Genomic DNA, 24,493 nt, shown 5'->3' with positions numbered 1-24,493 from the left:
TATTTATGTCTACTGTGTTACTTGTGGTATATTCGGGACGAGTTAAATGAAGCGGGTCATTGTGATTAAAATAAGAGCAATGAGTGCGTGTTGGATACGTCTATCGATACCAAATGTAGAATGACATATAAAGCTTATACTAGCGTGTGAATTGTGCGCGTATGCCCGAAGTGTAATGTGTATGATAAACGAACGAACTCGTGGCTCAATAACACAGTTACAAATGCAGCAATACCAAAATGTGCTGGTGTGGTGTGTAGCTCAATTTTTTTTTATTGTCGTTTGTTCACAGCACGCTCAACTGTGCCACTCTTTTTGAACAACTCACTCACATGCGACCCATAATTAGAAAATAGTCACTCACAAAAATAATTAACGTGAAACTGTTCTTTTAAACAACACAAATTGAATCAATAATTGTTGGAGTAAATGATGGCGACAATGCCAGCGATAAATACCACGCATACAAGCGCTCGAGCAAAACAGATTCAATAAAGTCTTAATTACCTTGTAATGTTAATAGTCCAAAAAATCTAGTCGAAATTGAATTTGTCTCATAAACTCAACTTCTTTATTGTAAAATTAAACTTTTGTTCGAATACGTGACACAAAACTTCTCCTTAACTCGAACTCGACTATTTAACTTAACACGAATATCTTAATTCACTAATGAACTTTTTTAATAAACTTCACTAACAGGAAACTGATTGACTTTGCAAAAACACCGCTGTAATTAAATTGAACAAAATACTTCACACAAACCGGCCAAACACGGTGGCGGCGACGAAAAATCGAACGGTCAAAAGCCCACGGGCACAGGCCTGCGGCAAAAGGTAACCGGTCAAGTAGCAACACTTCCTTTTCTATTTAACACCTTTCTCTCTCTTGTCCCAAACTCGATTCTACTTCCTAATTCTTTAGCAAAAAATAAATGAGATTCTCTTATCTAAACACGCACCCGCAACCCGAGAAAAACATGAGATAAACTTTTCCAAATATGACACAAATAAATTTCCGTATCTTACATGTAAATTCTGAACAATTAAATAAACAAAATGCGGCTAAAAACAAAAAATTAAACAACGTCTAAACCACGTAAATTAACAGGACAGTATCAACGTATTGCAGTTCACTTTATTTTAATTATACAGGGCGTTTACGAAAATACAATAATTTTTTTTTGATACCTGACGATAACAAGTTGAATATTTCCAATCAATGCGAAGTGTGTTTTTGCGAAAGCATGCCTCTTACCCATTTCTTTTACAGGATTGTGTCGCTCAAACCCCATTTACGAATATGTATTTTATTACAGTCGAGATTAATATGAAAGAAAATAAGAACCATTTCATACTTTAATAAAGATTATTGAGTTATTATTTATTGCGAACTCTTTCATTTAGTAGGCCAGAAGAGGAGTAGTGACTGACAGTCAGCCGGAGCACATTTACAAATAAAACTATAAACACTAACGGCTAATAACCATGCAATTGATGCCGTAGAACTTTAGAAAAAGGAATTACATAACAAGAACCACCCCCAATTTAGTTAAGATGCATGAAGATTAACCAGAGGCAGGATGCAGTAGAATTACTTGCCATATCTTTCTGAGAATTTATAGATCTTTCTGAAGATTGACAAGTGTATCTGGGAATTAATGTTGGAGATTGTCCAAAGACGTCTGTTATATCTGAAAGTTGCACATATAGATGAGGCCGGGTCAGCTAAAAAATTTTTGGTGGCTAGTGAGGTATATATACTCGTACTTCGTTACTTTAAACGGGATTTTTTTATTTATTTTCTAAATCCATGCAGAATTTGCAGAAAAAGGCCCATATTCCTAAATCGAACGGTTTTTGAAGTAATTATACTTTTTTCGAAATTTTGGAAAACAGAACAGATCCATTATTTTCAGCATTTGATGAAATAAGGCTCTAAAAATTGAGACAGGGTGCTCAGGAAACCGTACCACATTTCTCAGTCAAGAAACGAATGCATTAGTGGAGATTTCATAGGAAAATCGCGATCGCGCTCCTTTGATTCAAAACCCATGGATATTGAAAGCGATAAAGAGAATAGAGGATAAATTATAGAGTACCAAGTCTCCGTACACCTCTCTATTACACCGGGGCTAAAACTAACTCATTGAATAATCCACAGCTTATCTACTTTACAGAAATCTATATACGCATTAGTCCACCACTTGATCAGAGACTCAGCTCGTCGCCCACAAACATAATAAAAAAGAACCTTCTGTACGGAGAAGGACGTATTTGAGTTTAATTTTCTTGAGCACTTTCTGTGACTTTTCCAAGCACGTTCAACCCACGAGTGACCTATAACGCGCTATAATGCTGTGGAAAGTCCTTAAGTGACCACAGAAAGCTTTCAAACAATATGAAAAAAACGTAAAGGAATGGGATTATATGTGTTTTGGCGCCTCAAGTAAAAGCAGGAGGCTTTGGAAAACATTAGAAGGCTTTCCAACCATCGCGAAAAAAACATTTAACAGCGGCTTCCTGCTTGCCGTATTTAACGAAACAGCAACTTCATCAAACAATAATCTGTTTCTTCCGACCAGATGTGCATTTTCGTTGAAATTAATTAATTTTCGTCTGATAACAAAAGTTCTTATCGCAAATGACCAGATGTGCCTACATTTTAACACGCAATTTCATCAAAAGGAAAAATATCACTAATACACAAATTCAAATGGAATGAACTAATTCTGTTCTTATTCGTAAATAATCTCCCCGATTTACTTTACTAAATTGAAATAATCTCATATACATGTTCCGTCATTATTTTCGATGTTTTAGACCTAACTAACACCTTCCAGGCGTTGTTTATACAATATGTAAATTCCCAAATAGACCTATAAATTCCAGAAAGATCTGGCAGCTCCTTCGACTTCCCAGATAAACGTGTAAATTTACAGATAGATCTGTAAATACTAAATTCATAAAAAATAACTTGAATGGCTCTTTTACGCTTTCGTCGAGGGACTGCTAAATGACATAAAATTTTCAAATAATTTCATACGCTATGTTGTATAAATGCCAAAAATAGGAGGCATTCGTATATTCTTTCACGTATATAAAAATGACCACATTTAGGGACATACTTTTTCGTAATTAATTCATACAGATCCACATTTTGCTGTAGTATTTTTTAAAGTGACCAACCCTCACGTCCAAATAATTGATCATTAAATCACGCTTTATTTGATACAAATCGGCTGAGTAGTTTTTTTTAGTATAAACAACAAGCTAGACATTTGTTTCCGATGATAGAATCGTAATTTTTAATAGATAGTGTTTTTTAGGTCAGCGCTGTAAAATCGATAGATACAAATTTTTGTAGCATATGTACAAACGGAGGGGGTAAGGTAGGTATATAATTTTCCTTGAGGGAGAATGGGAGGTGGTTAGGTGGAAAAGTTACCCTCTAAACCAAATTAGAACTTTTTCATTTCTCGCGCGCATATACCGCGTTAATTATGCATTACCGGTTCCTTGTCCATATACCAGTCCATGAAATAAGATGGAAACTCAATCGCCGCCGCTAATACAACTTCATAACAGTGTAACAATAAAATAATTAATTTGATCAGTTCAAGCATTAAAATAATTAACTCCTGTCATGTTTCCAATGAACCATTAAATCCATTTTTCCGAGGAAGATATATGTATTTCCACATAGCAATGACGGAAGGGGTGAATTTATCGACATGTTAAACAATATGCATAATTAATCCCACATGTTATATGAACGTGGAAGAGTTTTATTGAAGCACCGCTAAATTGCATTAGTTTCGTTACTTTTATTTCCTTTCACTGCACGAACACTCATTTTTCATTCGATTCAAATCCCTGTAAACCTCTACGTTTATACAATGATGTATGTATTGACCTAGTAGTTGTCGGCATCATAATTTGTAATACATGGTAACAATTTTAGGTCTTTGATCGCAAGTCCCAAAAATCTAACAGGTATGAGAAACACATAGGTGAATGGCCAATGCACACGTTGTTTATATTATTTTTGAAAGGTTTTATTGAATGTTATGAGACTAAATTGTCTTTGTAATTTTTAAAACTGCGTGGAAACTTCTCGTAGGTTTGTTTTTGTCGCGCTTGAAATGAATTTTGTTCCACAATTACCCAAAACCAGGTAATGTTCCGTTATTCTCGGGTTGAGAAATCCCTCGACACTTTTATGGTTAGAAAACCCGAAAAATATTCACCAATAACTTTCTTTGCTTTTAACTAACACCCGGTTATCATTGTTATCAACGCAAAAAAGACCAACCCTGAAAATTCAGTTTACTTCCCTCCTAGTTTTTCATAAAATTTTGAACGCCCACAATGGCAGATTAACTTTAAAATGGGGAGGTCTAAATTTTCTATTGGTTAGTGTTTTTTGTACTGCCAATCCCGAACGGCTTTAAGGCTGTCAAAAAAACTACGCGGTCAGCAGCGGTAGCTTCATCTCATGATGAGCTAAGAACTGTAATACTATATCCCCATTAAAACAGATGCAATTTGATCCAACAAGCAGACTTCAAGGCGCGACGGACGAGTAGAGACAATTAAAAAAACATCGATCTATTGAAAACCAACAGTGTAAAATGACGCAAATTTCATTGACTCTAATTATCCAGACAAATTCTTTCCAGTGAGGGGAAAAATTGAAATTTTAATCCAAACGTAAATCTTCTCGTTACGTTTGGTATTTGTTATGGAGTTTTCGCACAGACACCTGGTAATACCGGGTGATTCATTAGAACTGATGACAGTTTGAATGTCCCGCAAAAGAAAAAATTTTAAAGGTTGGTAATAATAGATTATCATTTGCCTAATTCCAGTGGTGTATGTAGAATCACTCTCCAAGGAGTAATAATTTATTTTTAATTTACAAATAAGTCGTTATTATTTAAATTGTTATTAAATCAATCACAATAATTACGTCGATTCTCATAATCAAGAGCATGCAGTTGCTGTAGAACAGAAACCCGATACGGGTGTATGTATACGTAGATCTTTATGCAAAATTCGTTGGCATGTTGCATGAAGACACTCCTGTAATTCGAAAATAAAGTTAGTAGGTATAATATTCATTCTACGTGTACCACTTACCAGCTTGGGCACTTAACTGACGGATTGATTTTCTGGAACTCGCTTCCATTCTTTGTCTTCGACCACTTCATCGTTTCTTAGTAATGGACGACCTGTTTTTTCTTCTTTGCAAATGCAATTCTTGTTTTCAAATCAATCAACGATTCCTTTCTTATGATTGGCAAATGCTTTATAAGAAATAATAACATCGGGATACTCTTCCTTCCATAAACTGCTCTCGACAGGACTGGAGGATCCTCAAGAAGGGGATTTTTAACCTACAAATGCACATTAGTCTGATTTAACCGTTATTTAATTACTTACTTCAACAAATTCTTGAATTTACAGCGTAGTTTTGGAAAGAACTGTTTGATAATACCGATTGGAAAAGTAAATTAAAAACATCAACAAATTAACGAAATAACGACGGCACTGTGACTAATAAAAATTAGTAAAATAACTAAAAATATATCATCGCCAATTCTATCCCGTAAAAAACACTAGAATTGTACGCGCGAAATTCAAACTGACATCAGTTCTAATGATTCACCCGGTATTAAGGTACCGTAGATGAAACTATACATGGCAGTAGTTAGTTAGTTCGGTAAATTCGATAATCAATAAATAGGGGAGTACAAACGCACGGAGACATCGATTGGTATTTTTATATTTTAAATACAACACCCTGTATATTTTCAGTTTTTTTGGTCCGTCAAAACATTTTACACATATTTCGTGTGATGAACCATTTTCCTGATATAGAGTTAACGAAATTCAAACGATTATAACAACGAAAACTCCTTTCGTGGGGGAAATCAGTATTGAATTTGTTGCAGGGAATTTTTGTAATCAAGTACATAATTTAATTTCTTTTATTCCAATTTTAAACCCTTAAGAAACGGTTTAAAATAAGTGTAGGACACTGTACATACATGATTTAGGTGACGGATCTAAAGTATTCATCCGGGAAAATTGCGTATGTGTAACAGATCTATGACATGACAATCATATGCCGGTTGGATAGGTCCCGAATGGTGCTATACCGAGGTCGCTTACTTTAAAATTTTGACATTATATTTACAAGCCGGCTACAAGCATCCAATTTTGCATGAAGCTTCTCGAGACTTTAAAAAAACAATTTTCGAAAGGTTACCCCTTCGGTTAGTGGGAACCCTTTCTATAGGGGTTTGAGCCCCTGAAAATTGACATTTTGCCGTTTTTTGCAGAAACTCTCTTCTTGAGCGCTTTTTGGTGTTTTATCCAGGGTAGATTGCTGGCCTCATTTCTGAACCCTCTTCTTTTATGGGGAATGGGGGGTAATGTATAGCTACCAAGCCACCCAGCAACAATGCAGGGGGATAATAGACTTGGGAACAAGGAAAAACCGAAACCAGCTTGCAGACCCAGGAAGGCGACCCAAACGTTGATATAAAAGCTAAACCTCGGAATCTCAACTTACGGCTACAACTAAAAAATAAAAAAAAAGGTTTTTGCTCTAAGGCGAGTAACTTTAGCGCATTTCCTAAAATGTGCTATGGTTTTCTTTACTAGAAGCATCTACGGTCTCCATAAATAAGAAAGTTCGCATCGCGCAAGCTGCGCCTACGCACACTTGGTGTTTACAATATGCGATATGTTTGCTTTACTAGAAGCATCTGTAAAACTGTAAGAGTAGTTAAGGCATCGGAGGGACAGACGGCCGGGCGGGCAGACAGAGAAAGTGACTGCAACTCATCTTCGTTGGAAAATGCGCTCAAAATAGTACAAAACGAGCACAAATTACGGTGTTACGAGCTCTTTGATCCTTGAATGGGAAATAAGTTAACGCATGTGACCATTGAATAACAATGTCCTTATTTTTTACTCAACGACGCAACCTGCATTTTAATTCAGGATCAGACATGGATTTTTGTAAGTTTAAGGTGGGTTTAAAGAAAAATGTAACAAAATTTGCACAAAATGCTCAGGGTTCTCTCTATCTATCTATCCCCATCAAAAAAATGCCGGAGGGGCTAGTTAAACGTTGAGCAGGGTCCGTTAACCTGCCCCTCCCCTCCCACTTAGAGATTTGATGGATATTCGTCGTTTTTTTAGTAAACCGAAAATACATTTGGGAGGGGCCAAGTATACGTAGCCTCCCCCCCCCCCCCCCACTATGTATTTTCATGCTGGTATCTATGCCACCTGATCCACTTGAGTTAAAGCTAGCGCCATCACGGTTAGGACATGACAAATTTTTAAAAAGTGGGGGGGGGCAACGTTTTTAAAAGTTATTTTTTTTAATCATGTTTCGATACTAAATTGTACTCCTAGGTATGCGTTAAAATGCGCCGCAAAAAGATGTCTTTGCGCCATTCTTGTTTTTTCGATGTCCTTCAAGATATTTGGTAGGAGCCAAGTGAACGTGGCCCCCCATAACGCGTTTTGCTATCGGTATCTGTGCCACTCGATACATGCGGTTATGTGCTTAATTGGGCCACTTGGCCACACTTGAATTAAAGCTAGCGTAATCACGGCTAAGCCATAACAAATTTTTAAAAATTGGAGAAGAGACTAATTTGACATTTTCAAAAGTTACGTTTTTTAAGATGTTTTTTTCACTACCTTGTACCTCTCATCTCATCATGCACTCAAATGCACCGTAAACAGAAATGTTTAGAAATGCTCCATTATAGTCTTTTAGGATGTGTAGCATGGGGATCTCCGAAACCATGGAAAATATGATGATGGTTAAATTAGGGAAAAATTGCTCAACTAAAGAGCTATTATCATGCTTTAAAAAACACCAGAACATTCTGATTACTTCCGAAGATATGCCAGAAAAACTGAAATTTGTCGATTTCGCTTTTATTCTTACCACCAGCGCGTTAGCAAAGGAGGTATTTTATTGGGGTAAAAAATGAAATGAATTTGTCATGACTTATCATGACTAACCGTGATGGCGCTAGCTTTAATTTAAGTAGTGCATCGACAAATACATGGGGGGCTACGTATAGTTGGCCTCTCTCAAATGTCTTTTCAGATTGCTAAAAAACGATAATGGCGCAAAAGAGTTATTTATCGGTGGCGCATGTGAGCGCATAATATGGCAATCAAATCACTAGGTGGGGGGTGGGGGGGGGGCAAGTTAACGGGCCCCGTTGAGTATATATAGATACCGTTATACTTCATTTACCCACCAGACACGCGGTGTTGTCTTTCTGTACAATTGTCAAAGGCTCCACTGACCGGCTCTGAAGTCTGAATTGTCACAAACATCCCCTTTAAACAACAGGGCATACGTTTTCGACTTGAATATAGCGATAATTTCTACTTGATTTATGAAGATAGAAATAATAATTTATGCAAATTGAAATAAAATGAAATTTGGTTTTTACGTTCTCCCTGATTTCTAAAGGTTTTCATTTGATACATACCTACATCTCTAAAAGCGCCACTACCTACCAGCTCATCTATAATTCAATCATGTTTCAATTCTGCCTGTTATTTACATTAAGTGCATGCCAAGTCGTGTGAGTTGAGTTGGGATCATTCGTTCAGCAGGGAGAATTCCAATCAAGGCATTGAGATAGCACGTCTAACAAATTTACTCTAAAATGGCAAAGAAACGTTAATAAATGATCTCCATAACAGTTGCGAAGGAAAATGTTTTCCACATCGATCTTATTCGGTGCTTGTTACAGATCTGATGTTCGAACACGTTGCGCCTATTCAGATGTGAGATTAGCATTAATTTCTATTCTAATTATTAATTGATGCCATCCTCAGTGGTTTCGGAGTCGGAGGCCTCACTCAATTGTTTGTGCGTGTGTGTGACACTAAGCACTTGTACGAAAATAGCGTATGCCGAACTTGTAATCGCAATCCAATCACGCTAGTCTCTTCGAATCTGATGTCGGCACATTTGGAAGTAGGTACGTGACGTGAGTGCTTCTTGTACTCCACTTAGAGATTGCTGGCGTGTAAGCTCCAACGTCCCCTTTAAACCGAACGTCAGATGTAATTCTAAAATGCGATCTTCTCGCACAATTTTCGGCAATAAATTCATTTTATGTTTGTTGTGCGTTACACTATGTGGAAAAGGCGTCAGATGTACAAGGCTTTTTTTCCAAATGGAGTCGGACGCGTAACGTATTTTGGCAATTTAGAAAATTCATGCGGATTGCTACTCTGTTACCCAGGAGATATGTTATTGTCAAGTGGTAATGTAGTTACATTATTATACTTTTAGGTCTATTCATTTACATTTCACCAGCGTTCCTTTGCCGCGCGTTTTATGTGTTGTTTATGTGAGGTTCATTTAGGAACATAACTGGAAATTATGGATGAAGAAATTGCGTTCGCTTAAATATGTAGGCTGTTTTCACCTTTCAATTTCAGGGATTATGGAAGACCGACCAACTACCAAAAAGAATTCTCTTAAATCAGCACTGCAACGAACTATTGTACCTAATGGTGGAAGAGAGTCAAATAAAACTATCCAAAAATACTATAGATCAGTCTCTCATGCACAATGAATTGAAACCAATAACTTAGTTATACCGCAGATGTTACGTTTTCATGAAAAATAAACCTCTATCTATAGACCACTCGCACCTTAGTATGCAGTATGGGGCTTATGGAGAAACAGTACATGCTTGCCAAACTTATTATAGGATCGATTACTGCACCGTAAAACGGTAGTTTAGACACTATTTATTACTTTTTAACCTAACCTCAGAAGTCAAAAAGGTAAATTAATAACAAGTTGTAATTGTTTGTCAAATGTGGCCGAGAACAGCTTGTATTTATTAAGTCCCCAAAAATTTACAAATGTACAGTATACATATTAGTCACTGGAATCGAATTGAAATTCATCGGAAGATGACTGCGACACTTGAATTATAAATTCTTCAACATCATCTTGAAGATAATCTGCTGCCCACATGCCATCTTCGATAGTTTTCACGTGATTGACATAATGTTGCCAATTTTGAACCGTAACTTGTGAATAACCCATTTTTATTAATTCTTCCATGTCCTTTATTTTAAATGTTTTGTTATTCATTTTGATATGATGTTTAACTTGAGCCCACACCATTTCAATGGGATTTAATTCACAATGGTATGGAGGTAAACGGAGAATCTCGTAACCTTTTTCTTGTGCAATAACATCAAGCTTATTTTTGTCGTAGTGATGCCGAACATGCGCAACAGAAGCCAGTAGGTCTCGTTTTAATGGATTTTCTTCAATCGGTACATTTTTCTCACGAAGCCAATCTATAATGTGTTCTTTTCTCCACGACATTGTTGGTATCTTCTCCAACTTTCTACTGTGGTACGAGGCATTGTCAATAACAATGACTGAATTCGGTGGCACATTTGGTAGAAGCTGTTCAAAAAACCACTTTTCATAAGTGTCTGCATCCATTTCGTTGTGTGCATCAGCAGTGTTCTTTTTGCAGAGAAAAGTCAGTTCCGCGCCCGGAATAAAACCATTATCACCACCAGCATGTACTAACGCAAAGCGAGGCCCTAGACCAGTGGGTGATTTTAAACCTGTACTGAGTCCTTTGATGAATGCCTGACGATTGCTTTCAACGGTGGTGTCATGCCACGCCCTGCTCACCGAATGACCAATGTTAACCCATGACTCATCCGTATACACAATATTTTTACCTAAAATATAAATATTATGTAATTTGCAATTAAATATAATAAAAAGATTAAGCACCTTCTTCTCTCAACTTCCTGATGCGACGTAGGTATTTATGTCTCCATCGTATAATATCATCCCGTTCAATAAGGATACTCTTGCGGCCAACCTTCTTAAATTCAAAACCCATATCTTTCAAGAGATTGAATAATGTGGTGCGTTTAAAGTTGGGTAGATCGTTATCGTCATTTACGGAAGCTAAGATGCTGTTCATAGTTGGTGGAATATTTGTAATGAAGAAGTTATGCACTTTACGTCGAATAACTGATTGCACATTTTCATCATACACATGAAGACGATCATTGCTTTGTTTCCCTTTTCTTTGCTTGCGTTTTTTCGGGCTTGATACACCTTCGTTTCCGTCTTCCTTTTTAATGGCATAGATGCTCCGTTCAGAACAACATAAAGCTTTACTTGCTTCTTTCACAGCTGCAGTAACGTTCATCGTTCCCGAGAAATAGTTCAGCACGTTGATAATGAGGTGTTTCTCCTTCCGGCTAAAACACTCTCCTTTATGGCGTTTCACGTTAGCAGATCCTGCTTCAGCTTCGGCTTCCATTTAATGGGATATTCTAAAAAGATGAAATCAAATAACGGTTCTACAAGAACACTCAAAGTTACCTTGTATATAAAGTACGAGATGGAGGCGTTCTTAAAAGAACGATTTTTAAAGCAATGAGACAATAAAATGTGTTAAATACGAAAGACAAAAACGAACCACACACGTAATGACAATACAAGAAGATTTGACGTTATATTTTGTTTTAAAGCTTAAATTCAATCATATGTAAGTTTGGCATCATTGCGGTAAGGAATAAGGATAGCGTTATTGAAGAATGACGCAAATTAGTAAAGGAGGGATATAGTCCATAAGACCCCATACTGCATACTAAGGTGCGAATGCTCTATAGGCATTTTTCAGTAAGAAAAGTCGTACAAAGCACGCTGCAGTGAACTCACCAGATATTTATGGTTTAAGAACTGTAATACTAATCGATCAATGCTCATTAAATATCGTAAGCTAAATATTGATTATATTTAATACGCTCTATTTAATAAGATTTTTTTTTACAGGATGCAATGCAATTGCACAGTGATTTTGCTATATTTTAAGTACCTGTTTCGTGGTAACTGCTTAGAAGTTTCTCTAACTCAAAAAATAGGCACCGCAAATGCATATAAATATTCAAAACGTATTTCCACGCAGAATTTATTACAGTGACCCCAATATGTAAATTAATTATGCAAAAAATGACTTTGTGTATGAAACGTGTCTGGCGCGTCTCCCCGCGCCGCGTCATCTTCTGGACATGATAATTAAAACAGAAGCAGGTAATTACAGCGAGGTTATTAAACACAAAGAAGGGAGTAGGTAAGAGTGATTAACTGAAAGCCATTATGTAATTCTACGCTGAAGTGCTAATTAGAAAGGATTGGAAAAAAATGTCCATTACCTAAAAAATTATAGCGCTTCATTTCGCAAATTAATTGGTTGCAGAGTAGACGCACCTGAGGTCAGCTTGAAATTTAGGTTAGTAGATACACTTTTGCTGGAAGAGAAATTTGTTAATTATGATTCTTTTGTTGCGAGTTTATTTCCCATTTTAGAAAAGATGCTTGAATGTATTTAGCTTTTACGTCTCGCAGACAGAATCAATTCATAGGTATTCGTATTCGGCTGTAGGTAATTAGACTAATTATGTAATGGAGAACTTTATGGGCTGGTTGGACAAATCTATTTGATCCGGGTTTGATCCTGATCCGGGTGTTAAGAAATGTGATCGGTTAATACCGTTTGCATTATTCATTCGGATTATACACCCATTATGCAACTAATTATAGTGATTAATGATACAAGTTCGATATGAGCATCAAAATGTGTAACGTTAAAAGCAGGAGGCGCAAGCCGATTGGTTTTAGTTACACCACTTTCATTAATAACTTTCATATCGAATGTGTATCATTCAAAATATAATCTAAGACGGTCCAAATAGGTCTTATTCGTATTTTGAGTTATCTAAACGTTTTCGTACATTAAAATTCAAAATTATCAAGTACCCATACGTTATAATCGAGGCCTTTGTTTGACATGTATTTGAGGCTAGCATTAAACGTACGCAATCGCTCTTCTGTTGCTAGAAAGAGCTTGGAGTTGAATCTTGGGGTCTAATTTCAAAGACCTCGTGGATCCTCGGCGAAAAAATACATTGCCGTTTCCCTATGGTATACGTTCTTCCTGGGACACACTGTATGTATTAAGTGACAGAAATTGCCAAAGTAATCTTTTAAAATTTCAAAAAGAAAAACAAAATTGGTGTTCATTTTTTTAAGCGCATTCCTTCGCCTATTGGTTGGACACTTTGTGGTTTTTCGTTGCAGCAACTCCAGCAGGTGTCGCCTGTTGTCTCCCAACCAATCTGCAGTCCTTGCCGGAGTCGTTTCAGCGTTTGTAAAGGATTCTCCCAATTCCTCATTCAGAATGTCCCAAACAAACGGGAGCCTATTCAAGTTGGTATATCGTGTTTCTGCTGTATGGAGCCGAGAATTGAATCTAAAGTCTAAAGTAAAAGAAATGAATATATTGATTAAAAATAAACTAAATTTAGATCCACTTTCCACTTGACTTTACATTGTTTCTCTTCATAACTTGATTGATTTTATTCTGAATTTTGATCACAGAAATTCTTAATCGTGACCACGCTCTTTTCTAAATATCCCTATTTAAATAACCATGGAAAATTAAAAATACAAACGACTTTCTTCACAATAAGATACACCTTGTGACTAATACATTTGAACAAATTTACATTGCCTGTAAATGTAAAAGCCTTATGTTATTTTGTAAAAAATTATTACCTAGGAACCCATTAGCAAGGATTTAGTTCCTGCTGTAATTTCCATATGTGACCTTAAATGCAAATTACCTACTTGAATATTTTAAATATGACGTTAATTTAATACATTTGATAAGCCAAAGAATGGCCGGCTCAAATAGATTTCAAAGCGACTTCATTTCTTTCCCATATGTGAAAAATAACATTCCGAAGTCTCTTAAAATGCACGAAATACATTCCTTAATCAGTCGGACCTTCTCCAGGCCAGAAGGTATTTGAAGGTCCCGGTTGCGGTAACCTTAGATTAAACTTGTATTTTCAGATGAATGCCTCTAAGTACTTTTAAATTCCGGAATTTACCTCTTCACGAACGAAACAGTTAAACATATTAAAAAAGGCAGATTTATACACAAAGAATTGAAGTCGCTAGTTTTGAGTTTAAACATCGAGTGAACATTAACAACTGATCAGCCGGTGTCTCTATACATGCTAAGGGTGCCTGTAGCTTCAAATTTGAAATCAGACGTCTCAGAATCATACCCTTGTTAATAGATTACGTTCGCTATCTGCGCTTTATAGAAATACAATGTATGGTTTGTTTATTATGTAAATGTATTTGATTTTGTCTTAAATTTCGTAAAAGTTGTTCAATTATTGCCGTAAAAAATGTTATCTTTTGTCTGATATGGGGCAAGCAAAATTCTTGAGGGCTTAGGGCGCTGTTGACTTTTAATGCGCCACTGCCCTTGGCGTAATTTTTCATAACACACTTTAATTTATGTGAAATGGCACTCTTTTGCTAACTGGCGATTACAACTTATACGCTCGATTTACGCTGTACTGATCGGAACGACTATTCGCTTTTTAAACAATTCCAATATAAGACGCTTTATTTATTTGTATATTGTCCCTATTGTTCTGGGTTCGCCCAATTACAGAGTCACCCACGTTATTGCTTTTTAGAGGTGGTTCTGCAGAGGATCTTAAGTTGTTCTATACTACTACGTTATTTACCTTACGAATTAGGAAAACTGCAGGAAAACCTAATTCGGAGTAGCTGACATAATGCACGAAACCGATGTAAGGAAATTTACATCTCTGCCACAGATGAAAAATTCTTACCTCGGCACAGGTTCGAACACCCGACCTCCGGCTATGTAGCCCAACGCTCTACCACTGACGCAGTCTCTTTCTACGCACCGTGACTTTTTCCCACTTGGAGCTTTCTAACTGGACTACGAGGTCGTCCTGAATTTACCTAAACTCTTTTTCTAAGCTCGGTTAACCAAACGCTAATGTATCTGGATCTTTTTCCCTCAACGCCAATCTTCGAATCTATTCTTCCCGCCTGGTCAATGGTGGAATAGCGGTATTTTATCAATTTCAATTGGATAAACCAGCTTTGAGAGCTGTATACTGACTTTCGGATTCGGTGATGACACCTTATTTTTACAAAGCTATGCTTCATTTTCAGAGTTGCAAAAGTAACTTACCACGACCGATTTCCAGCGTGTAATTCAAAACCATTTTAATACGTTCACTTATTCTGATTGTTCCAAGAAGGTTAATTCTACACAAACTGCTACACCGCATTTATATTGATTGATAAAAAAAACGGCTATTCCCGCCGATTAAAGTTGATTTTCCCCTAACTAACGCTTTTATACTTATCATCCTTCTTTGATGATCTTTCAGCGCATTCAACAACTTTATTAACGGAACGTCTTTCTGGTTGAAATTAAATCATACAGTAATCCTATTTTTCGATTTTTCACTGTTCGTTACTACGAACTTTAGGTAAGCACTGACAACTTGCTCAAATAAAATGTGTTGATTTTGGACGCGATTAGCAGGTACTCGGATTATTCGCACTGAGCGGTACTTGGCCGCCGGCTCAAAACTGAATACCTTCAAAAATATCCTCCGGATGAATCCTTACCTAACTCTTTTAAATTAATTTTTGCTCCAAAATGGTGCTTTATTAATGAAATTAGCCATTTTTGATCACAAATTAATCTGATTAGTTTTTTGCTCATTTGTTATTAAGGAGTTCACAATCCCACGGACATTTAACTTTGTAAGTTGTCGTTTTTTATACTTTCGCAGCACGTAACTCTACATTAGCATTTTTGATCACAAGAATCTCATTAAGATAATATTATCTCTTGTTATCGCCGACAGATTGTCGCTAAGACTTTCCAAAGCAATTAAACGGTCAATGGGTATATGGAACTCAATGACGCATAGGAGAAAAATCAAAGTTATCAAAAATGCAAAGCAACGTTTGTGTTTTCTTATACATTTTCGCTACGTGGATTTTATAAATATGCATCGCCATTATGCAAAATGTTCTACGAAATTTACCAGAGTCAAAGTAATTCGTGTAAGAAACATCACCAAGCCATAAAACAGAAAGTTTTAGTTTCATAATATTGATTTATTTAAATAACAGTTGGTCAGCAAAAAATAAATAAATTGGGAAACCACAAGTGGTGGAAGAAATAGAAATTGATTTAAAGAATTTCATTTTAGTTTATTTCGGTTGTTTCTTTTAACATTAAATCTACTCCGTTCCGTTTGTCTGTCAACTAACGCAAATTATTTTTTCAGTTAACTCGGGACCATGGGCGAGTCCAGCCCAGGAGAAACTCGACGAAATTCACGACGCAGAAATCTACAATGCAGTCGTTAGTTCTATAAAAGAATGGGAAGCTCGAAAGCAGCTCGATAGGAGGTAGATTTTCGGTGTTGACTACTGCGCGATTTTCACACGTAAGGTTTCAGAGAGAAAAGAGAAACACCGCAAGCTTGTTACGAAGATCTTGGGTGTTTTGAGGTAGAGGGACCGTTCGCGTATTTGGAAATGGTGCCGGGGCCGCCCGAAGACGTGAACACCAAGTTTTTCTTGTATCCTAGTCATAAAAGTAGAAAAAGCGGATTTACACATTTGGAAATTCCGTTTTCGAATTTGTCCGATGCGTTTAACTGGGGCGACAGGGGATTTAATAAGGAACTTCCGACGAAAGTTCTAATTCACGGTTTCGGTAGCGACTGTAGTCATATATGGGTATATGAAATGCGCAGCGCGTTAATGGCTGTTGTTAGTAAGAGGATATAATTAAAGTAACGTTTCAAATCATTTTAATTTTTCAGGAGGAGATGAACCTCATTTGCGTGGACTGGTCAAAGGGTGCCGAATTGCCCAACTACGTAAAAGCGGTGATTAATACCAGGTTGGTTGGGAGGCAGGTATCGAATTTGCTGAAGGGGTTAATGGAAAAGTCGGGGCTGATGGAGAGTAAAGTGCACTTGATCGGTTTCAGTTTGGGTGCCCATGTGGCGGGTTTCGCGGGCGCTAACCTGGGAAATATCAGTCGAATCACCGGTAGTTATCATTCTCGTTTGGATTTATTTTATTTTATCTACATATAGGTCTTGATCCGGCTGGTCCATTATTTGAATCACAAGACCCACGCGCGAGATTGGACCAAACCGATGCGCATTTCGTGGACGTTATCCATAGTAATGGGGAAAATCTCATTTTGGGCGGGTTGGGTTCTTGGCAACCTTTGGGCCACGTTGACTTTTACCCGAATGGTGGCAGGATGCAAAAGGGATGTTCCCATATTTTCTTGGGAGCCGTTACTGACATTATTTGGTGTGAGTTACTTCACTGACATTGCCAGTTGAATGTTTCACAATTTTAGCATCATCAATAGAGGGTCGTTCTTTATGCAATCATAGAAGAGCCTATAAATTTTTTACGGATTCCGTTTCTCCACGTTGCCATTTTCCTGCATTTCCTTGCAATTCTTACGGTGATTTTTTGGAAGGGAATTGCTTCCCCTGCACGGATGAGCGGTAATAATATCTCCAATAGTTAACCAAAGACGTCATCTTTTCTTTTATACAAATAGAGAGTGCGGAAATATGGGATACTACGCTGATCGCTGGCACGGAAGAGGACAGCTTTTTCTTATTACAAGGGAAGAAGAACCGTTTTGTGGTAATGATCGATTACTACTCCACAACCAGTTTTCATAAGCACATTTCAGCGCATCAATACAAAATAAATATTAAAACGAGCAGTACGGATGTTCCCGTCGTTAGTTACGGAAAACTGCAGGTCATGTTGTTGGGAGATTCAACTTTAAATGAAACCTTTGTAATGACTAAGTATGTATGACGAAATCTTTCATATTGGCACTAACAACTTTATTAGAAAGGATGACGAGGAAATGGTCCTTGGGCACGAGATCTCTAGAATGTTTGTACCCCATCCCATACTAGCTGATCCCACCAAAATCGAAATACTGTACACAGCCTACAGCGGATGGATATCGTCTGGATTAACGCACTGGAAAATTGATAAAATCACATTGAGTGATAGCTTCGGACAAATGTACGTTGGTAACAAAAACTTTAAATAGTAATAGTAACTTATCGTGTTTCAGATCTTCAATTTGTCAGAAGTCGATTATTTTAGAATCTGGAAAGCCATTGGTGCTGCCTTTACATAAAGGCGATTGTCAGCTGCAGGAAATTGCAAACAATACCGAAGACCAAAATTCAACTAGTGCAGAAACTCTTGAAAAGACAGAAAATAGACTTTCATTAAGCAACGCCATATCAATATTTAACATTCCATGGCTAGTAAATAGTGATAAAGAGAATGCGGTTGAGGACGAAAAAGAAACGAGTCGCGCGTTGAACGTCAAATATGAGGAAGATTCGCCCAACTTCAATCACACCAACAACGCTACTCCACACGAAATTGTGGAACCAGTCTTGAAAGCGCAAAATCGCAAGAATGCCAGAGCTCATAGCTACGTGGATGACAAATCGGAAATCTCAGAGCCAATCTTAGGCTCCACAACAACCAAGAAGGCGTTTGACAACGAGGACTTATCCAAACGAAACGCTCGACAGGAGCCATTCGATTTTTACGACACGGGTAAAGACGAATGGTCCGCAGTTAGTGCAAGGGACGTAAACGTGTTGAAAGGAGAAGAACGCAACAAACACACCACAGAAAAACCCGCGGAATTCGGTGGATTTAGCTCGATCTTCACCACAGTACAAATTTTACCGGTCAAGCTTGCTAGGATGTTTGAACAAGCCGAGAAGTATGCGAGAGAAACGATTTTGCCATTTGTGAGCGCACACACTCCGAAAATCATACGAGATTTTATTGCACCCGATCGGTCCATCAAGTACTTGCCACTGAGCTTTGACGATACAATCCCTATCAATATTACAAAGCACATTGGGTCGGAAACTTTCGATCTAGCAACAAGTTCCGCAAATCCAATATCAACAAGCTACAGTCACATACAAAAGATTTCTAAAAGGAAGGAGTTTGGGTCACACGAGTCTGGGCGGGATTTTTCCGAAGAAAATCTAACCGATGAGAAGTTGGGTCAGTTTAGTTCCTCAGATGAGGACGTACGATCGGATGACAAGATTTACGTCAACCTACCGGTGATTGACAAGAACGTTCAGCCTCTGAAGTATATACCTATTACTAAGAGTGGAGCCAATTAGATGTGTTGTAAATAGTGCCTGTTATGTAAATATTTCCTTTTTTGTTTACATAAATTTTTTACGAAAAATAAATACTATTTATACTAGTTTGATTTCCAGAAGCTGCACGAATCCAAAAATCGTTTTATCTTCCAGCTTATAGCTTACCCTTACCTAGTAGTTCTTGTCTGTTCTTGGTAACCTTTTTTTAAAATTACAATTATTAACGTTCGTATGGCTAGAGTGAGAGGGAGGGAGGGTGGGGGGAGATTACTTGACTATTTAAAACCGGATTTGATTTATTTGAGGGAAACGCGAGGTTTGGTATAACGTTAACGGCTTGCTACAAGTGTGGCGCTATGTGCGGTACGGTGTGTGCGTGTAGATATTGTTCGGGAAACGGACCCAGAGGGATTTCAGAAGTCGTCGGTAGCTGCCTATGGTGTATTTACCAAGACGATGTCGCTTCAACCAAAATTAGACTTTTCACTGTCACATGTGGGCCAAGATTTACGACCTTATTTGAAGTCAACATTTTTCGGGTCGATATCTGTTATTAATGAAACCCTAGTTTCCAAGTTACAACATGTATGTTTACGTTTTATTAATCAACCTAAGTCATGTGTTATTGCTGATGGTAGCACTAGTACTTCTTTGGGTTATGTGACGACGCTCATTACTCTGAAAACCCGAACTGTAATTATTACTCTATTGGTAGTACCTACATCGAGTACTGATTATACATTGGGCATAGATTTTCGTGATCGTATGGGTATTGTACCATATTTCTGATAATTACGTCTGATCTACCCGTGAAGGCCCTGACTTCTCAAAACCTTTCGTCTTTTACACTGACGCTTCATCTTTTGGGTGCCACGCGTACCTACTTAGATATTTCCTGAGGGTGAACGTGTCGCCACACGTAACCGCACAATCACTGATCCGACTCCCATCCAAATTGAAAAAAAATCCGCTATTCTCGTTATTTGCTAGATTGATTATACGTTTCGTTGCCTGTCATTAACTATTTTCAGTTATTTTCAGTATTTTTAATAAAAATGCGAGTAAATATTATGTCAATTGTGTTTTTATGCGAACCTCAGACAGACTACCAGGCCATCTGCTGGTCCTATCCCGCGGCGAAATGTGGCGTTTTGGACCGTTTCTCGGCGCAGCATTTCCACAAGCTGCTGAAACTTCTGATGGACCATTCGGAAATATTGATAAAATTATTCTCAAAAATTGTGGCTTCAATGTGTGAAAATCGCCCTGCTTACTTCTTAATTTGCAAATTGGATGGACCCAATGGCACCGCTTCGTTTTTATTTTCCGGCTCCTCACATATGAGGGATATGAGCAAATCCTCTTCATCTGACGTATCCATTGTAACTAAGTTACACAAATGCACTACGTGGGTAAACGGCCTTTATTCGAAAAATTAATTAATATGACAACCAGATCTTTATTTGTTCGAAGCAGTTATTTTAGTTGCATAAAATTAGGCGCCTTTCAGAAGAAATTTTGTCATTTAAAAGTAGACATGGAGATAAACAATACACATAAATCCCTAAGCCTACTTCTTAATAAATATTACTGTGTATAAAAATAAGATTGTTTCACCACATAGGCGCAATATTGGTGATAAACCGTTCGCCCAATATTAAATTCTCAACATTGGGCCGGTCTTGGCACTTCAATATTATTACGCAGAGCAAGCCGTCCTACCGCCGCCGACAGATCGTACTCCAGTCTGAGGTGATTGTCGCTTCGTTTCGGAATTAAAAGTAGGTGGACTTGCTACGTGCTCGTAAATAAATTAAGTTGTAGTTTCTTGAACAAAGAATAGAATGTAAAAAGGTGCTCCAGTGAAGCACAAGGAGCTACGGATTTAATGGTACTGTTTTATTCCCAATCTTACCGATCAACTGTCATTCGTCTCTGACCTCTCATAAGCACACGGACCGTGTCAAATGCTTTGAATATTTTCTGTAGTTAATGTTTAAAGCTTTATCCCGAACTATCCAAGATCGTCGAAAAGGTTTGGGCGTCCTTCTCCGTAGGGATGTAGAAAGGATGTAAACTGGTAATAATCTTAGCAGCAAAATTACTGCGTGAGTAGGTGAGGAGTAAGTGTACCAGAAGGAACGTAATTATGTTGAAATGACTATAGTCCACCACTCACCTTTTGCTCCGGGATGCATGCCGATTTTGTTGGACTTAACTCAATTTTCACGAAGGCAAAAAGCTATCTCACGCTTACTGATCAAGCGTGCAAAGATACTTGAGTAGACCGAGAAAATAATACAAAACACAAATTTCAAAATTCCTAATTCAGATCCCAAAAACCTAGACACCACAAACAAATGATTGTTAGTAGGTAGTGTAGCTTGCAAGAAAGTAAGGTGCGGCAATTAGTGTCTTTATTTCCATTTTCATTTTGGTTTCCATAAAATTTGACGTCTATTTACCCTAATTTGATTGCGAGGAGCTGCACGAATCTAAAAATCGTTCCAGATCTTCCAATCTTCTCGCTTCCATTTGTATATGCTTCAAGTGGCCCCATTTTAATTGGCGTAGCTGCTTCATATATAAGGGCTCGTCTACAAATCAAAAAGATAACAATGAACGATAATAAAATTTCCAACCTTGAACATTGCAGCTACAGGAGCTCTCATGTTTCAGTTCAGTTTCGGGGAAAGCTTTATGGGGTTCTGTTAAATTTTGCGTTACTTGCAAACATAAACCGTTGTCGCAATTTCGATCATGTTTCTTAACGGTACCGGCCGCTTGACGGGCGCTCACTTGTATAACCTGAAATATATAGGTACTGTAAGATAGTTACAATGATATAGGATTACCTCCTTTGGTATGGACGGGTAACCTTCATCGGTTGCAGTACCAAGCTCTCTACTTAGCGCTCTATCAATCAAACTAAGAATGTAGCTTTTGGAGCGGTGCAACTCCAAGATGCTGTTTTCAGCGGAGAGGGAAGAGCCACAATTTTCCTTTTTGACATTTGTAACATCCGCTTTGGAACTTTTTGGAGTTGAGGGTGTAGGTGCCGAAGTAGCGTTGATGTAAGGTTGCGATTTTTTAATGTTCCTTGAAATATCTTGGTAATTGAAACTGGGGAAGACGGTGTTCTGTAATAAAAGAGCTGTATATCAGTACTATTAGACGAAAGTCAACCTGAGCGTTTCCAATGTTGGCTCCTTCTCCTGCAGCCCTTGCGTCGTAGCTTTTTGGGGGTAGCTTATCTTTGGTACCATCCTTCTCAGAACCAGAATTTATTAATTCTGACAGCATCATATCTAAGACCTCGGTTGTAATGTCTTCCACCTCCAGAGCTTCGACGTCTGGTAATTTGCTCGGCGAGTTCTTGTCATCCATTCGCCCTGCTCTATTTTTCACAAATTCTTTTTTTAGGGATGGTGGTGTCTGCAACAGCATCACTTTAACTCGGTAAGTTTGAGGTCATATACCTTTGGTTTGAATTTGCGATTTCTTGAGGATTTACTGGAAATGGACCCGCAATTTTCCCCGGGGCCTTGTCCTTCGCAAATTGTGTCATAGCGTGCTAAAACCGCATCGACACTAGATTGCGTCATGTGCAGTTCTTTTTCGTGCTCCCTGTTCACAGCAACAGGCGTCTGCATCGGCAAACTGTGGCGACGACCAAGATGCTTTGCTGCCGGTACATACTGGTAGATTGGTTTTTTATTTCGAAGGCATACGGCGGGATCAGGTCGGGAAACAACCGGTAGGCACAGAACCGATGGTTTCTTGCAGATGTTTGACATTGGGCGTCGAAAGTACCTTCAAAAAGTACTAAATTAACATTAACATGAATGGTCAATACATCCTTACCTGGGTGTCCGTACTGCTACAGGATGCCTTCGGGTAATTCGAGGCGCAATTTTCGGAATTCGGTGGTGTGGCGCACCATATATTTCATGGTCTCTAAAATCTGTGTCAATTGGGGTGTTGAAACATGGACAGTAGACCGGTGACACTCTGGAACGTCGCGGAAGAGGAGGAGGTATGGGTAAGGGGGTATTTACGTAGTAACTAAAATCGTTGAAAACCAAATTTAATATTCATAGAATTAATAGAACCGTCACATAATCGAAGACGCGCACGAAGCGTAAAAAAGTCAGATTAAAATAGCCCGATGGACATTATTATTGTTTGTGTCCAATTCTGTTCCACTCTGTCATCTCAATTTTTGTAACGTTTCACATACTTAATCGATAATGCGATAAGCATATTATTTCTCTTTCGAGACTCATTAAGTATGGAAGTATTGGGCAAAACACATTTAGCATGTTTCGAATTCTGTTAGGCTTACGTTTCGGGTAAGTGGAAGGTATCGCATGCATAGAGTTCTTGAGTGGCAGGATGACCAACTCGTATATTTTGTCCACCTGCTGGCGGAAAAGATGTTTCCGATAAAAGATCGCTGTCCGGGTAATCTGCCATATAACCTTCAGGGTCATCATAACAATAATTAAAAGTGGGAGTAAGGTAGCCATACAGTTGGTCAGGTGAAGAATTAGCCATTCCGACCTACGAAAATAGGCGGTTTAATTTCATTTTGAAGGGACCACACACAAAATGGACAAGTACATACGATAAAGCGCATTAATTGATTTAAGTACACACACGAATTACCTACACAAAACTTGCTTACCTTGTTTGTGGTATAATTTCTTTTAGATAAACAACGCAATATTCAAATAAAAATTATTCATTAACCAACTTTTGACATTGTAACGTACATGACAGCAGATAACTTAATATCGTGACGCCCTTTCGTATATATGTTAAATTGGGACCAAATAAAGACGCGATGGGGGAAACTAGCGTTATTAGTTTGATATTACCACACCATATGAAAGAACACTACAATTAATCATTAATAAGGATCCTTTTGTTTGTTGTTCCTTTTAGAATTGTTTGTAATTACGTTTGGTTTGTGATAAGGATAAGAGATTTGGTATCGGAGGAGTTTTAATTAAGCCTAAAATTTTTTATTGCTGTTAGAGGAGATAATAGGTTATGGAGATGTGCCACCATGTGCGCATTAGTTCGGCGTAAGAGAGGATGCCTTCTGGCGGAGCTGGCGTTATTAAGCTAATTTTGATTGGCGTTTTATATGTAAAAAAACTGAAAGAATGTGATTCATTTTACCATGGAAGAAGAGTTTCGTTAAAGACTGCAAGCAGGAGACTGCAAGAGAGCGACGGTTGGAAAGCACCCGTTTCATTCCGCTATTTTTATTAGGGAGTTTCACTCTATTTGATTGATTGAAGACGCACTTGGTC

The 24,493-nt window shown here is 37.8% G+C and overlaps 2 protein-coding genes and 1 long non-coding RNA gene across 5 annotated transcripts in view; 1 reads left to right on the top strand and 2 right to left on the bottom strand.

The window, feature by feature from the left end:
* LOC116176709 overlaps positions 1–19,276 on the top strand; it is a 49,683-nt gene extending 30,407 nt beyond the window's left edge. For all 3 annotated transcript variants that reach the window (XM_031495452.1, XM_031495453.1, XM_031495454.1), the window contains exons 3-11: positions 16,257–16,380; positions 16,431–16,746; positions 16,800–17,031; positions 17,079–17,306; positions 17,354–17,507; positions 17,564–17,652; positions 17,702–17,822; positions 17,869–18,048; positions 18,101–19,276. In XM_031495452.1, coding sequence (XP_031351312.1) covers positions 16,257–16,380; positions 16,431–16,746; positions 16,800–17,031; positions 17,079–17,306; positions 17,354–17,507; positions 17,564–17,652; positions 17,702–17,822; positions 17,869–18,048; positions 18,101–19,190 — 2,534 coding nt within the window. In that variant the 3' untranslated portion in view covers positions 19,191–19,276. The remainder of the gene's footprint in view (positions 1–16,256; positions 16,381–16,430; positions 16,747–16,799; positions 17,032–17,078; positions 17,307–17,353; positions 17,508–17,563; positions 17,653–17,701; positions 17,823–17,868; positions 18,049–18,100) is intronic.
* Positions 4,882–5,488, bottom strand: LOC116176710. Its single transcript, XR_004146495.1, has 3 exons — positions 5,442–5,488; positions 5,139–5,395; positions 4,882–5,081 (listed from the first exon to the last, which is right to left on the bottom strand). It is a non-coding gene; the product is annotated as an uncharacterized LOC116176710 (long non-coding RNA).
* Positions 19,277–21,579: 2,303 nt separating the features above from the next.
* On the bottom strand, positions 21,580–23,964 carry LOC116176799. Its single transcript, XM_031495560.1, has 8 exons — positions 23,860–23,964; positions 23,518–23,735; positions 23,037–23,237; positions 22,652–22,985; positions 22,359–22,607; positions 22,028–22,312; positions 21,815–21,980; positions 21,580–21,769 (listed from the first exon to the last, which is right to left on the bottom strand). Exons 2-8 carry the CDS (start codon positions 23,727–23,729, stop codon positions 21,639–21,641), a joined length of 1,578 nt encoding a protein of 525 aa, XP_031351420.1. The 5' UTR covers positions 23,730–23,735; positions 23,860–23,964; the 3' UTR covers positions 21,580–21,638.
* Positions 23,965–24,493: the final 529 nt, after the last annotated feature.

The sequence above is a fragment of the Photinus pyralis genome, unplaced genomic scaffold (genome assembly GCF_008802855.1).
Source record: "Photinus pyralis isolate 1611_PpyrPB1 unplaced genomic scaffold, Ppyr1.3 Ppyr1.4_LG7, whole genome shotgun sequence".
Lineage (NCBI taxonomy): Eukaryota > Metazoa > Arthropoda > Insecta > Coleoptera > Lampyridae > Photinus > Photinus pyralis.
The sequence above is the reverse complement of the archived record's forward strand: the minus strand, read 5'-3'. Positions and strand labels throughout refer to the sequence as shown.